The following is a 13,870-nucleotide window of genomic DNA, read 5'->3' as shown; positions in this document are numbered from 1 at the left end:
TGTGTGATTAAACATGTCAGGCTGTTTCCTTTCTGCCAATTAACACTCCTGCAGCTCAGGAGCCCCTCCCCAGGACGCACACAAGTGTTTAATAGCACACAAACATATATGCCCTATGATTTGCAGAGCACCTTCCTTCTGGCTCTTTCTGTGTGGTGTTTGGTCACCCAAACTATACTGAGGTTGGTAACACCCACCCCCTAACTAAACACAGCGTTTAATTTACCTGGTCTCTGAACAAAATATGCATTTCCAAATCCTGTCAGAAAACACATTTGTATACAAATCTAGGATGGTTTTTAAACACAGCCGTAGGCAGCACAAACAGATGGGCAGCTCCAGCTGTCGGGGACGACACAGCTCAGCAGGGTGGCCAGGCTCACGCCGGACTTCAGTCCAAACATAAATCCTATGGGATTAAGCTCTGCCCGAGGCTTGTCTCCAGGGGTCCCTGCCAGGGCCTTCACTATCCGGGCGGATTCCTGAGTTGCTGGGAAGGGCGTTACAGTAACTACGTCTGACCCCCTATGCGCCATGTGGAGCTCTCACCCAGGGCTCTCTGTCGGGTGACTTTACCAGGGCACAGCCCGAGGCGTCCTGGGGCAGCCCCCTAGGTCTCGGAGGAACCGCTTCGCTCATCAGCTCCCTCAACGCAGACCAGCGAAGGGCTCTCCGGCTGCCTCACCCCACCATGGCTCTCTCCGCGCTCCAGACGCCAGAACAGAGCCAAGGGCTGCCCGGCGGGGACGGGGATGGCAGCAGCACCGGTCCACGCCGCGCTGCCCCCTCCGCGCCCCATGGGCGCTCCAGGTCCCTCCCAGGAGCGGGACGGCGCAGACCCAAGAGGTCAAGGCCCCCTGACCCCGTCCCTGCCCGCCCAGCCCAGCCGCCACCGGCACCGTGACCACCCTCCGCACCACCGCCCCTTCCCTGTGCCGCGCCCGCCCATTGGCTGCTGCCTCAGCCCCCGCTCCGCTCCTCCCTCCGCCATTGGACGGACCCTGCTGCTCGCGCGCGCCCCTCCCTCCGCCTCGCGCTGTGATTGGCTAGCTCGTCCTTTCGCTTCGTTCCCGGTCCCATCTCTGCCAAGCGATTGGACAACGTTCACCCCTGGCTCCGCCTCCTCCGGAGCGTCCCGCTCTGCGATTGGAAGAGCCCCTCCCTTCGCCCCGCTCCCCTCCCACGCGGCTGCCGTACGGGGCTCCCATTGGCCAGCCGGCGCCCGTCCCGCGCGCGCGCGGGCGCGGCCTGGCAGGGCCCGTCCCCGCGCGTGACGTCCGCGCGGGCCATTGGGGGAGCGGCGGCCGCGCTTCCGGCGCTGCGGGGCTGGGCGGGGGTGGCGGCGGAGCGGGAGCGGCGGGGCCGGCGGGATGGAGCGGCCCGAGCGGCCCCGCGCCAATGGCTGCGGCGGCGGCGCCCACGGCGGGCTCCGCAACGGCTTCGTGCGCGGCCCGCCCGGAGCGCAGGTGTGCGCGGGGTGGGTGGGGACACCGGGGCCGGCGGGGGGCGCGGCGGCGGGGCCGGGGAAGTCACCGAGGTGTGGCCGTGGGTGTGGGGGACGTCGGCAGAACTGGGCTGTTTGTGGCCCCGGCCCTCGCCTGGGGAGGCGGGAGGGCAGTGCCCGGGGTGCTCGCTCGGCTGGTGATGGATGTGAAATGAGTGGCCCTCGAGTCACGTCTGTAACTTTGCTCCAAGGGTTTCGTTGGCGGCAAAGCTTTGAACTTAAACCCCGCTACAACACAGTAGGTCTCTGCTTTAGAAAAGAAGGTTTTAGCAGTTCTTCACCGCTGTTCTGTTGTTCCAGGTGCGATGCACAGGGCTGTGGGTACAAGTAGCCAAGAGCAGGGACTTCCCTGTACAGCAGATTTGGAGATTGATGCAGCACTTCCCGTCCGGCTGTGTGCACACTGTGATGCGAGTGTGTATTTGTGCTTTCAGACTGCCAGTTGTTTCTCTGCAAAGCACTCAAGTTTTCTGTTCTAGTGTAAAGATCTTAATAGTTCTCATGGAGTCAGTACCAACAGTACTGACCGAGCAGTATGGAATAGATTGTTTCCTTGGATGCTTCTTGAGAAAAGCCTTCCTCCATTGTCATCCCTCCTGTTGCTCCTGTTTTTCAGTCCTTTTGCATTTCCAGTGTAGGCTTGTGCAGTCACTGCATGAACCAGATTGAGAGCTGTTGCAGGGTATAACTAAACTTTTTTTTCCTCCTGAGTTATCTTTAACTCAGGATACTTACTGTGTTTCTATTCCTGTATGGATGCTCACAGTCTTGCCCTGACCCTTGGGAGGTGATAGCACAGTATTGGGAGTGAAAAAGTGGAGGAGGAGGGTACAACGCCTTGGCGTGGCAGTATTGTCAACTTGTACTGGTTTGGGGAGCTATAGCACTGGTAGTCTTGCCTTGCACGCACCAAGCGCTGCTGGCTGTGAAACCTTAGACGTAAATCTTTGAGCTAAGACCAAGCATGGTGATGATGAGTGTTCTTTTGTGAGTGCTTCCCCACGCTGTGCTCTCTAAAGAAGAAGGTCCGAATACAGTTATGTTCTCCTACTTCAGAAGAACGGAAAAATGAAGTAAGGAAGTCTTTTCCTCAAGGATTTTGTTCAGCCATGTATCTGGAGAAGATAGGAGATAACAGCATTTGAATGGAAAAACTATAGATGTCAAACTGAGGAAAAACCTTGCTGTTTTATGAGATATTCTATTCAGTTAGTAGCTTGTGTGTGATACTATGCTCAGATATGTTTTAGAGGCCTGAGGCATTTGGGATAACTGTTTATAAAGGGGGAGAGTGCTCATTGGAGAAGTGGTCACAAGAAATCTTACCAAAAAGCCAGAATGAAGTGGCATTGTCAGAGGATGTAAGAAGTGTACAGGTAAATTTGATATCTTTGTGGCAGCTGCTTGCTGGTCAAGCAGAGATTTATAATTAAGTCTTACATTCTTTTCTCTGTAACTTTCTATGGGCCAGATTGCTAACTTTCAAAATGAGGGTCTAAATGTTAGAATTGGACTGGAAGAAGTGACTGTTTAGGGAAACCAAGCATGTACAGCTTTCTCAAATAACATCAGTAGTGGTAAGCTGCCAAAAGATTTTATTGATGGTGCATCACATATTTGGGTACCTAATTGGTCTTTTGCCTTTTGAATTTTGACTGTTGGGTCTTTACACAGGAGAAGGGAAACATGTCAATGCTCACTGTGTGTACAATATATTTGTCTGTGTATGTATATACTATGTACATTCCACATGCAGCACTTGAGAATCTGTAACTGAAGAGGTCCTTGGAATGCAAAGTAACCAAGTACCAAAAAGGAGGCAGCTTACATGCAAGAGTGCAATTCCTACTTAGTAGAAAAAAAACCCGAAAAAGTAAAAATGAGGAAAAGAATGGTGCTTTTTCAAGAAAGCCTATGATGGGGTTCGTTGCTGCCTACTAAGACTGTGCAGTAACTGACTTAGGCTACCTTGGAGATTAATGAAATATCATCAATGGCTAGGAAAGTGACCATTTGAAGTTAGGATTTCAGCATGTTTAAAAAACATTCTGTCGAAATACTAAGATAAGTAACAGCTCTTTGCTTTCTTGGGAGGTCTTGTGTTCAATTTACTTTGTTCCTGCTTAAAGTTAATTTGTTTAGAGATTCAAATTCAGTGAATGCAACGATCTCATTATGAATACCTTAATTAAAAGAGGTTCAAGAACCATATGGCAGTTAAAAATTGTGGAAGACTGGAGAAAAGTGACTGATTTCTGACTGTACAGTTAAGGGAGCACATGGTTAAAAAGAATAGTAATCTATGAATGATCTTAAAACTGATTTAAAGCTTTGGTGTAATAGTACACTATGTAAGATGAAAGCCTGACATCTCAATGGGTGTTGTCATGATGTGAGGAAATGAACAAAGGCAGGAGAAAATGCAAATCTAAGTAAAAGAACAGTGAAGTTACCTCTTTGAGGTGTGCATGATTCTGCTTTTCATATCCATCTGTTCTGTTGGAGAGAGTATTAAGCAAGTTCAATAGAAAAATGGTCTTTAGGATCTGTCAAGACACTTGTGAGAATAATAAAAAGTGCAGGGAAAGTGCTTCTTTCTGCAGTGCAATTTTAAACTGGAATGTATTTCTCCATTGGAGTGTTTTGCAAATGACTAATGGTTTTCTAATGCTGCATCTGAAGAGAATTTTCTTGCTTAAAATAGGGAGATTGGGACTTACTTAGTGAGAGAAGGTGTCCTTATTTTCCATGATAACTTATTACAATCTACCTATTATTGTGAGCAGATTTTTAGTAATATTGTATTTTCCACTCCTTAATTGAGCTTCTCACCTTAGAATGGTTGTGTTATGCTCCTAGAAGTTGAAGAAGAAGAAATAATCTCAAACAAACAAACAAACAAAACTGAATAAAGGTTTTAGATATCAAGTTCCTAATTTCTGTTGTGTCTGGTATCTCCAAATCAGTTAGATAGGAGCTGGCATTATATAAACAAATTTTAATTTCCCTGATGTTTCTAGAAGGTCTTCAAATGCCTATAGCAACCTCCAGATAGTTTATTGCATAGATGCCTTTGTAAATGAGGTACTACTTCCTCAGGAAGACAAGAAAGTTTGGTTGAGTGGAGTGGGAGGACTGTGGGATTTGCATTCCTTTAAAACTGTCACAAGTCCTGAATTCTAACAGCTATTAAAATAGGCAGCACAGGTATTTTTATTTTCTGAAAGCCTTGGTGTGTACATGTAGAAAGCAGTTTGTGTAGTCCTGTGATTTGTGCTTCTCTTCCTAGAGAGAGCAATCATATTTTGCTTGTAGGTTCATCTCCTGGGATGCTTCAGGATGCAGAGGAGCTTCATCCTTAATGGAACTTCATTCAGGATGCTGAATGGCTTCATCTTGATTTTTTTTTTTTTTAGATGTTTTTGCTGGAATTCAGGTTAGTGTAACTTGTTTGGGAGAGCACACTTAAAAAGATGACTGCAGCATATACTGGAAATTGTTCTTGCTACAGTGAGTTGGTGGTAGCAGGGATGTGAATAAGCCCTTGTTTCAGATGAAAGTTAGCATAAGATAAAGATGTTAAATAACTGCCCTGTCCACTGATATAAAAAGGAATTTTAATACAGAATTTTGGGGTTTTTTTCATATCTGCATGCAAATTTAAATGCAAATATTTCTGATGAAAAAGAATGATCCTGAAGAACTAAATCTCATGAACTTCTTCATGAAGAAGCGATTGTTCCCTCTTACTCAGCATTTGTGAGACTGCATCTTGCGAAGTGTCCAGTTTTGAGCTTCCCAGGAAGATTCTGACATAGCCACATCAATCTGTGAATCCAGTGAAGTGAATCCCAAGAAACAGAGAGGCTGAGAGAGTTGGATTTGCTCAACCTTAGGAGGAGAGAAGGCTCAACGAGCTGGCTGCAGGATATAGAGAAGATGGGGCCAAACTCCTGGAAGTGTGTGGCAATAGAATGAGAGGCAATGGATGTAATTTGGAAGAATGGGAAATTTTGATTACATATAAGGAAAATTTTTCCCATGAGGGTGGTAAAATACTGGAAGAAGTTGCCCAGAGAGGATTGAATTCCATGAAGGAGTTCAAGACTATGTTGGACATGACCCTTGGCAACCTGTTGTAATTAGACCTGCTTTGAGCTGGGGCTTGGATATGTTGACCACTGGAAGTCCCTTCCAACCTTGGTTATACAGATAAACTCACGGATTGCAGGGGAGTGTCCAGGTTTAGTCATTTGCATTTAGTCCTTGAACCCCTGTAAAAATGTGTACCTTTAGGCTCATGGCATGTACTGAGGCTTGCATCAGACCCGGGGAGAGAAATTACTATTTTCTGCCTCTTGCTTGGGTTTATGACTGACTGCATGTATTGTGTCAGTAACCCAAAACTGAAGTGAGAAGAAAATTGGTTGACCTAGAAAAGACTGCGACCTTGTTCAGATGTTTTAGTTGACAGAACTCTTATTTCTGAAAGAGTGTACCTGTGCACAAGGATCTTTTTCTAATACCAAATTCAGTTGTAAAAGACTATAAGCCTTTGTGGAAGGAATAACTACTCAGCATTTTCCCTGGAAATGAGTATTCGAGGTGATCATATTAAATTAGTAGATGTAGTGCCAGTGTTGTACTTGTTGAGAATTTGTGTGTCTGTGCTTGTATGAAAACAAACGCCCATGGTAGCTGCTGATGTGACAGGCTTCTCTTAGATTGGAATATGTGCTGCTGAGAAGCTGGTTTGGGTGAAGCGTTAAAATGTATTTATTATGTTGGGATTGTCATTTCAAATTTAGCTGGTGATAAGCCTTAAATGCTCTAAAAAATTGTTATAAGTGTATGCAGGTTCTTTTTTTTTTTTAACCATATCTACTTGAATATGTCATTTTGCTCTCTCAATTGTGCAGTAGAAACATTGTTTTTCTAAATGTCATGTTTTCAATTTGTTGGGGGGTGAAAAAAAGCTTTATCTGAATTATCTATTGGCTTCAGTTTTTTGAGGTGGAACATAAAACACTGGCCTGTCTTCAACAAGGTTTCCAGTTTTTTGGTTTGCCATCATTAAGAAATGAATCCTAGAAAAATATCTGTTTTTAATGGAAAAGTATAGTCTTGAAGAATACTTATCATTGAGAAAGCAGGAGTTGGAAAGTTTGGGATGTAATGGGGTTTAATGTCCATAAAAATGAGAGCAGATTCTAAAGCATGTTAGGAATGCTTTCAGAGGTATCTGAGAGCCTAGAGATTGCCTCGTTAGGGAACCACTACAGATGTGTGCTGTCTTTGGAAATCTTTATTGTAAAGCATATTTAATAATTAAGCATGCAGTTTGGGAATTCTGTCAAAATCCTGTATACCTATAGTCTACTGAACGTACTAGATAAAGTTACATATAAGGTTTAAGGTAATTTAAGGTAAGCTGTTAGGAAAAAAGTATATTCTCGATAGGGTTCAAATTGTCACCCATGTGTAGCAAGCAAACCCCTCAGATTTAATTGCACCCTTTACTTGCTAAAGGGAAGAAAAAGACTCCAACCCAAAACCTAAGCAACGCTTAAATATTATGGAGATTTACACTGTTTGTGTGGATGTGGTAAATGCATTTTAACAAAGGACTGTCAAATTTGTTGGGAGTAACTAGTTGCAAATAAAAATATTTGATAATATATGTCAACAAGAACAAATGTTTAATTAAGAAAACATGAGTGTTAAAGTCTGTTTTGTAAAACAAGTTTTTCTCCTGTGATTTTTTTTTTGAAAGCTTAAAATGTGATTCAAATTAGTTAATTCTAATTTTGGTAGTAAATACTTGGTCTTTTTACCTATGCAGCAGTCTGAGATTTGGAGTCTAAGAGCAAAGCAGCGGAAGGAAAAGGGCTGGAGGCGACAGTAAGATTACCACAGAATACCCTAACAGCTTAGAGCAGCTGTCTTTGTGGACTTCTCACTGCTGTGGTTTCTGTGGTGTCAATTCCCTCAATGCTTTTTAATAAATGTAACCACTTTTGCATATGGAGGCATGCTCATGGAAGCAGTCCTCCACATTGCGTTTCTAAAAAATAGAAGCTGCAAAGCTGCTAGTAAGATTCCTGCAGTACGTGTGGTATATGGCAATGAGAAGCTACTGAATTTTAATAAGAATTTAGCAAAGTTGTGTCCCAGCATAGATAATCTTTTTAAGGTCTTTACATAAAGTCTGCCAGGTTCATCTGCATTTGCTCTTCCTGGCGGCATGAAAGAAATGGCCTCTTTAATACAGAGTGCTGGGTTTTTCCTGGGGTAGCAGCATAACCAGTTATCGTGTACTTCTCTCTTACTGTGTGTCATGCTTATTGCACTTGTAGCATCTTCTCTCCCTGAAGTACATGCCTGCTGTGCAAGAGGTATGTACCCAGAGTCCTGTAATAAATCCTGTGTGCTGTCTACAGTAGCATCTGCAAATGTTTCTGTGTTTACACACGGCTTTTGTCTTCTCACAAAGGATGTAACGGTATTAGAGAATGTCCATAGGAGGGCTACAAAGACAGTGAAGGGCCTTGAGGGGAAGCAGTATGAGGAGTGGCTGAGGTCACTTGGTCTGTTCAGCCTGGAGAAGAGGAGATTGAGGTGAGACCTCATTGTGGTCTACAACTTCTTCATGAGAGGAAGAGGAGGGGCAGACACTGATCTCTTCTCTCTGGTGACCAGTGACAGGACCCGAGGGAATGGCCAGAAATTGTGTCAGGGGAAGTTCAGGCTGGATATTAGAAAAAGGTTCTTTACCTGGAGGGTGGTTGGGCACTGGAACACGATTCCCAGAGAAGTGGTCACAGCACCAAGCCTGACAGAGTTCGAGAAGCGTTTGGACAACTCAATCAAATACAAGGAGTGATTCTTGGAGTTGTGCTGTTGGGCCAGGAGTTGGAGTAGATGATCCTTGTGGGTCCCTTCCAGCTCAGTAAATTCTATGGTTATAATCAGACTTTGATGTGTTCTGCTTAGACCAATGGAGTCCCTTCTAGCAGTAGCTGTGTGCTGCTGCTCAGTAACTGTTACAATACTGTTTTATGTGATTCGTTTCCCCGGGAGCTTGACCCAGCACAGTTATTACCTGTGGCTGATTCTTTGCTGCCTTCTGTAAGCAGCTGAGTGGTGCTCTCTGGTGTTTCTCCTGCAGTTGAGTTTCTTAATGATAGTGCTCTTCGTTTTACATGTAGTCTGGGCAGTACAGGAAAGAGATGTAGGTGAGCATACACGAACTTTTTTTAACCATATGTTTAAGTGAACTCTGACTTTTCTCTGCAGTCTCCACTTAGCTATGCTGTGTATTCTACTTCAAAGGTCATGGTTCACTTTATTGTCATAAGGCTTGTTGAAACCATAAAAGTTTTAATCTTGCATGCCTGTTTTTTTCCCTCCCCAGAATAGGAAATTAATCACTAAACTGTAGCTACCTTCTTCCTTGGTCTCTGGAAATAAGCTTGCTGCTCTTTTGCACGTAAGCCTTCATTTGAAGGCTAATGTGTGGATTTAAAAGGCATTCTTAGAAAAATAAATAGGCTTGTGTCTAAAATGTGTCTACAGAGGTCTCTTCTGTAGTCAATTCTAGAATTCTATTTATAGTCATTGTATGCTTCATGAAGAGTTTGTGAGATTGCACTCAGAGTATTTCTTTAATTTTTGATTCAGCTAGGATGATATAGAAGCTTTTCAGTTTATGTGAGTCCAAGAATTTATAAACACATTGGTAGAACACTGAGAGGTGAAACTGATTGGAGTATGTGTTGAATCAATACAGGTATTCCTAAAAGGGCCTTTCTTAGTGAAATGTTGGGTTTGACCATATGGAATAATTTGTTTAGTTTTAGCGTTTGTTACAAGCACAGGCACCTCCAAAGGCCTGGAAAAGACTAGTATGTTTTTATTCTGATGAAATGTGCATACAGATTTGGGTCTTTGTTGGTGGCTTTTTTTCAGTAGCTACTTTTTGGTATTAGGTAACTTCAGATCCATAATCTTAGGATGTAGCCTTTCATCTCTTCCAGACAAACTTCCAGTTATCTGAAAAATACATTAAAAGCTTTGATGTGATCTCTATTTATTTGATACTAGGTAATTTGCAAAGTAGTCACTACCAGTTTTCTATCTGTTTGTTCAGAAATCTGTTGGATAGTAGACTGTCTACTGTTAGTAGACAGCCACAAGTAGCAGGTATGTAGTGTGCCTGCTCCTGATTAGCTGCTATTCACAGCCTGGTCTGTCAGTGTGAAGATGCAAAATTCTACTTGTAATTCATCAAGCTGTGAAGTTTTGGTGGTTGGAGCTTTGGTGCATGATCTTTCTCAGATCTGGATGCAATAAAATTCTATGGTTTCATGGGCTGGAGCCATAGTGATACAGTTAAGCAATCCTGAGAGTAATAGAGAAGAGGCGGGTTTTGTGGTTTTTCCTCTCCAGCATTGGCTCGTGGATTCTGTGATTGTCATGATGGTACTGCTGTCCCTCCTCTCTCTCCAACAGCCACTGGTTCTTGTTTGCTGACCTCTAAGAATGACTTTATGGAGCAGTGCTGTAAAGACTATTATGGTCTAATGAATAACCTTCAACAAACAATTATATTTTCGACCTGGATCAGTTCGGTGTTGGAGGGATGCTATGCTGATAATCAGATTAGCTTTAGTTGTGCAAGCTGGAGGCTGGTGCGAATGGCTCAAAGTGAGAGTGAGTGGGGCAGGGGCAGTTTCTGTGGCTGGCACTGTTCATGAAGAAAATGGCATGTGAACCTTTGGCCTCTGTTAAAGCTTTAAATTGCCAGCATCTGAGCTGCAATGTGGTAAGTGTTCCTACAGTTGTTCCAAAGCATGGTAATTTTCTAACTTAAGCTACCACTACTTCAGCATTAAACCTGACCTCAAAGCGCTGCAAGTTAGTTACCTGCATCTGGTGTAAGTGCTGCTGATAAAAGAGAAGTTCCTACTGTGTCTTTCCTGTTTTGTTTCCACACTTTGTGTTTACATACCAGTTGTAAAGTCCCCACAACTATGGAGACCAAATCAAGGATTTGCTTTGGTTAAGTTTTTTCTGAATGTCTGTGTTCGCAAAAGGGAAAAGGTAGAAATGACTATCAGGAGGGAAGGTGCTGTTGCAGTTTATACTCAGTGACTTCATAGCTATAGCATAATTGTATCCTAAAAGCAGACCCTTGCTTCTGAAAAATTACTTTCACGATATTAGTGACAGACTTGAAATATAGACTTGCTCCAGCACCTGAGATGAGCAGGTTTCCTAATCATGCAGTGTCTGGTGAGGCCAATAAGTATGTGTATCTTTGATTCATCGGTCATTGCAGAGCTAGTGCAATTCTGCCTTACTTTCCCATATGATGAGTGACATGGGTGAATAACTGGTTTTATTCTGTCTGCTGGCCTGCACCCCTCAGTAATGATTTGCCATTGTCCATTGTGGATGAATTTAGGTTCAGTCTCTTTCCTAGATGTTGAGGTTTCTTTGATTAGTACATTTTTAAAAATACATTTCTTCTTATATATATATATTATGCTACAGATAGGGGATTTATGTCTTGGAGAGTGTTCTTTCATACGTGGCTATTCTATTATAGTGCAACCATTCTGTAACTTTTAGCAATGCCAGTAGCAATTTGCATCTAATTTTGCATCTAGGTTTCTATGTTTTGGTGCATTGACTTATGAGATCCGATCTTTAACTTAACTCTTTGAACAAGTAAAGTTAGAACCATGATGTTTTTTCCCCAGTGTTAGTGTTGGGTGAGCACTTGCCTTATAGCCATGAAGTTTTCTGTAACAGTCATAAACAGGGAGTTGGACTAGATGATCCTTGTGGGACCCTTCCAACTTGGCATATTCTGTGATTCTGTGAAATATAATGTATTAGAGTAATTGTACTTGAGATGGACCTGCTGCATGTATTACACAGCTAGTAAAGCTCTTACCTTCAGGAGATGATATGAAGTAGCAAGATGACTTTTAGTGTGGATTTTATGCAGAAAGCCTTGCTTTGTTCTGTATGCTGACATATATGCAGTACTGAGACTCTGTATACAATGACTTTTTTGTCTGTGGTGTCATGTCCGCCTCATGGATGAGTACAATGTTTATGTCAGCATCTTTAGGCTAACAGCTACAGAGACACATAGATTACGCTTGTTTTGTTACACTAGTATAGGCTTCCAAGCCTGAGAATACATTGGTTAGATCAATAAAGCTATTACTTTCCATTTTGTTTTTTCTCTGTAGTGAGCCTGGGAAGCATCACTATTCTGTTATTTGTACCTACCTAGTTCTTCATGAAGGGGAAGGCAGTTTTTTTATTTTGGTTGGCCTGGATATGAGCAATGCTCTCTATGTAGCTTTGTAAGCTAAATAACTTTAATGAGATGTTAAACTGCACTAGATGGGCAGCTGTGACTTTACTTATATCAGCAGCTTGGCAACCTCGTATATGGAGACTGACATATTCATCAGTGAAGGCTGAACCTAGTTGGAAGCACTTTTTGCTGAGTGGGGGGAATGCAGAGCCTATAACTGATCAGAGGCTGGGGGACTGCTCTGGAATGCCTATCTGTCTTTTCTTGAATTAATACCTCAACTGCCTCTCTTTAAATTTTTACTGTAGATAAATCATATTGTGCACAATGGAGGATTATACAAAAGGCCTTTCAATGAAGCTTTTGAAGAAACACCAATGCTGGTTGCTGTGCTGACCTACGTAGGCTATGGTGTTCTCACTCTTTTTGGATATCTGCGAGATTTCATGCGGCAGTGGAAGATTGAGAAATGTCAAAATGCAACAGAAAGAGAAGAACAGAAGGTAACCACTGGGAAAAGATGTTGCTGAGGCTTGAGTGTTTCTTTGGGGAGCAGTGGTGTTCAAAGTTTTCTGCTGCTCTCCTTGTCTTTCGAGTGCCCCAAATAATATACTAGTACAACTGTGTCATTAAACAATATACTGTTTCTTTTAGCTGGGTTGTTTTTTGGCAGAGCAGTTCCCTCATCTGTTTCACTGCAAAGCTGCATCAACAGTTATATCAACATCCTGAGAGATGCCCTAGCTGCAGAAACAAGGGCTTGGGGGAGATGGCATATGCCAGCATCAGCAGCTAATAACAACCTTATCAAAGGATCTGGTCTGAGTTTGACACCAGTGGGAGGCTTTCTGATGCTGCTCTGGTGGCTGAGTGTTGATTTAGAAACATTATTAATTCTCTTTAGCTGAAGCAGTTGCAAAGAGAAGCTTGTGGATTAGATCCAGAGTACAAGTTGTATGAATTTAAGTTAATTTGGAGTCCAGAACACTAGCAGGTTAGCTGGTGAGTAGTCTGAGGTACTGACTCCCAGCTCACTGATAGTGATTAAAAAGAATTCATTCATGTTATGACCTATTCACAAAAGCTTCTGTTACCAGGTGAAAGATCTTGCTGGCTTCAGCAGTTAGTATGGATTTTATTTTTGAGTAGTTATAAATTATTTTTAGAGGTCTTTATTCTCCACAGGAGTTGATTATTGTTATGAATGCTACTGTTGAAACTTGAAGTTCACAACCTATTTCATTGCTAACTCTTAATGTGACCCCTCTTAGCACAGTGTGATTACCAGTGAGCTTTCTCCAAAGGCCTTACTCTTGATGATTTGGGTTCTCTTTTTCTCAACTTCTTTGAGGAGCCAATCTGGCTTATAAAATGTTAAGGGAGTTCCTTTTCCAATTGCTGGTTTCTGGTTCTCTGTGCAGCCACACAAGCAGTTGGCTAGCAGAAAATAGGGGAGGCAGGAAGGACATCTCAATAAGGCAAACAAATAAGGGTGGCAGGGAGGAACTGAAAAAGGGAAGGCTCCTTTGAAGCCTTTTTTGGAGACAGCACTGGAGTAAAGTGCATGTCTTTTTACAGTAGATTAACTAACATGCAGTAAACTAATCAGTGCCTAAAATTACTTCACAGTAGCTTCTTTTTGTATCATGAGAATTAAGTTGATTCATAGTAAGGCACTTAATTCCAAAAGAGGAACATTCTCATGGGATTTTAATGAGTAATAGGTATTTCATATTGGTTAAAAGTACAGGAGTTTAAGTTTACACTATTTTGAAAACTGACTTCTGGAATCAAAAGTAAAAATCTTGGATCCCTTTTAATAGTTACAATATCTGGTTGAAGATTGCTGGTTAAATCTGGACTTGAAACTTGATGTGTTCATTAATGTTGTTTGAGCTACTTAGTTTTATGTCACCTGAGAACATGATATCCTTGTATTTTTCTGTGTATCATGTAGAAGTTGATACAGATGAGAACAGTCAAACAGTTGCAGAAATCTACCAAGACGTTGGAATAAAAGTTTAAATATT

The 13,870-nt window shown here is 42.6% G+C and overlaps 1 protein-coding gene across 1 annotated transcript in view; it reads left to right on the top strand.

Moving 5' to 3' along the window:
• The first annotated feature begins 1,390 nt into the window (after window positions 1-1,390).
• SPTLC2 (serine palmitoyltransferase long chain base subunit 2) overlaps window positions 1,391-13,870 on the top strand; it is a 79,871-nt gene continuing 67,391 nt past the window's right edge. Inside the window, exons 1-2 of the mRNA XM_032691274.1 lie at window positions 1,391-1,466; window positions 12,149-12,343. Of these exons, the coding sequence (XP_032547165.1) occupies window positions 12,218-12,343 (126 nt within the window). The 5' untranslated portion in view covers window positions 1,391-1,466; window positions 12,149-12,217. The remainder of the gene's footprint in view (window positions 1,467-12,148; window positions 12,344-13,870) is intronic.

Source organism: Chiroxiphia lanceolata, chromosome 6 (genome assembly GCF_009829145.1).
Source record: "Chiroxiphia lanceolata isolate bChiLan1 chromosome 6, bChiLan1.pri, whole genome shotgun sequence".
Lineage (NCBI taxonomy): Eukaryota > Metazoa > Chordata > Aves > Passeriformes > Pipridae > Chiroxiphia > Chiroxiphia lanceolata.
This window is presented reverse-complemented; position numbering and strand designations above follow the sequence as displayed.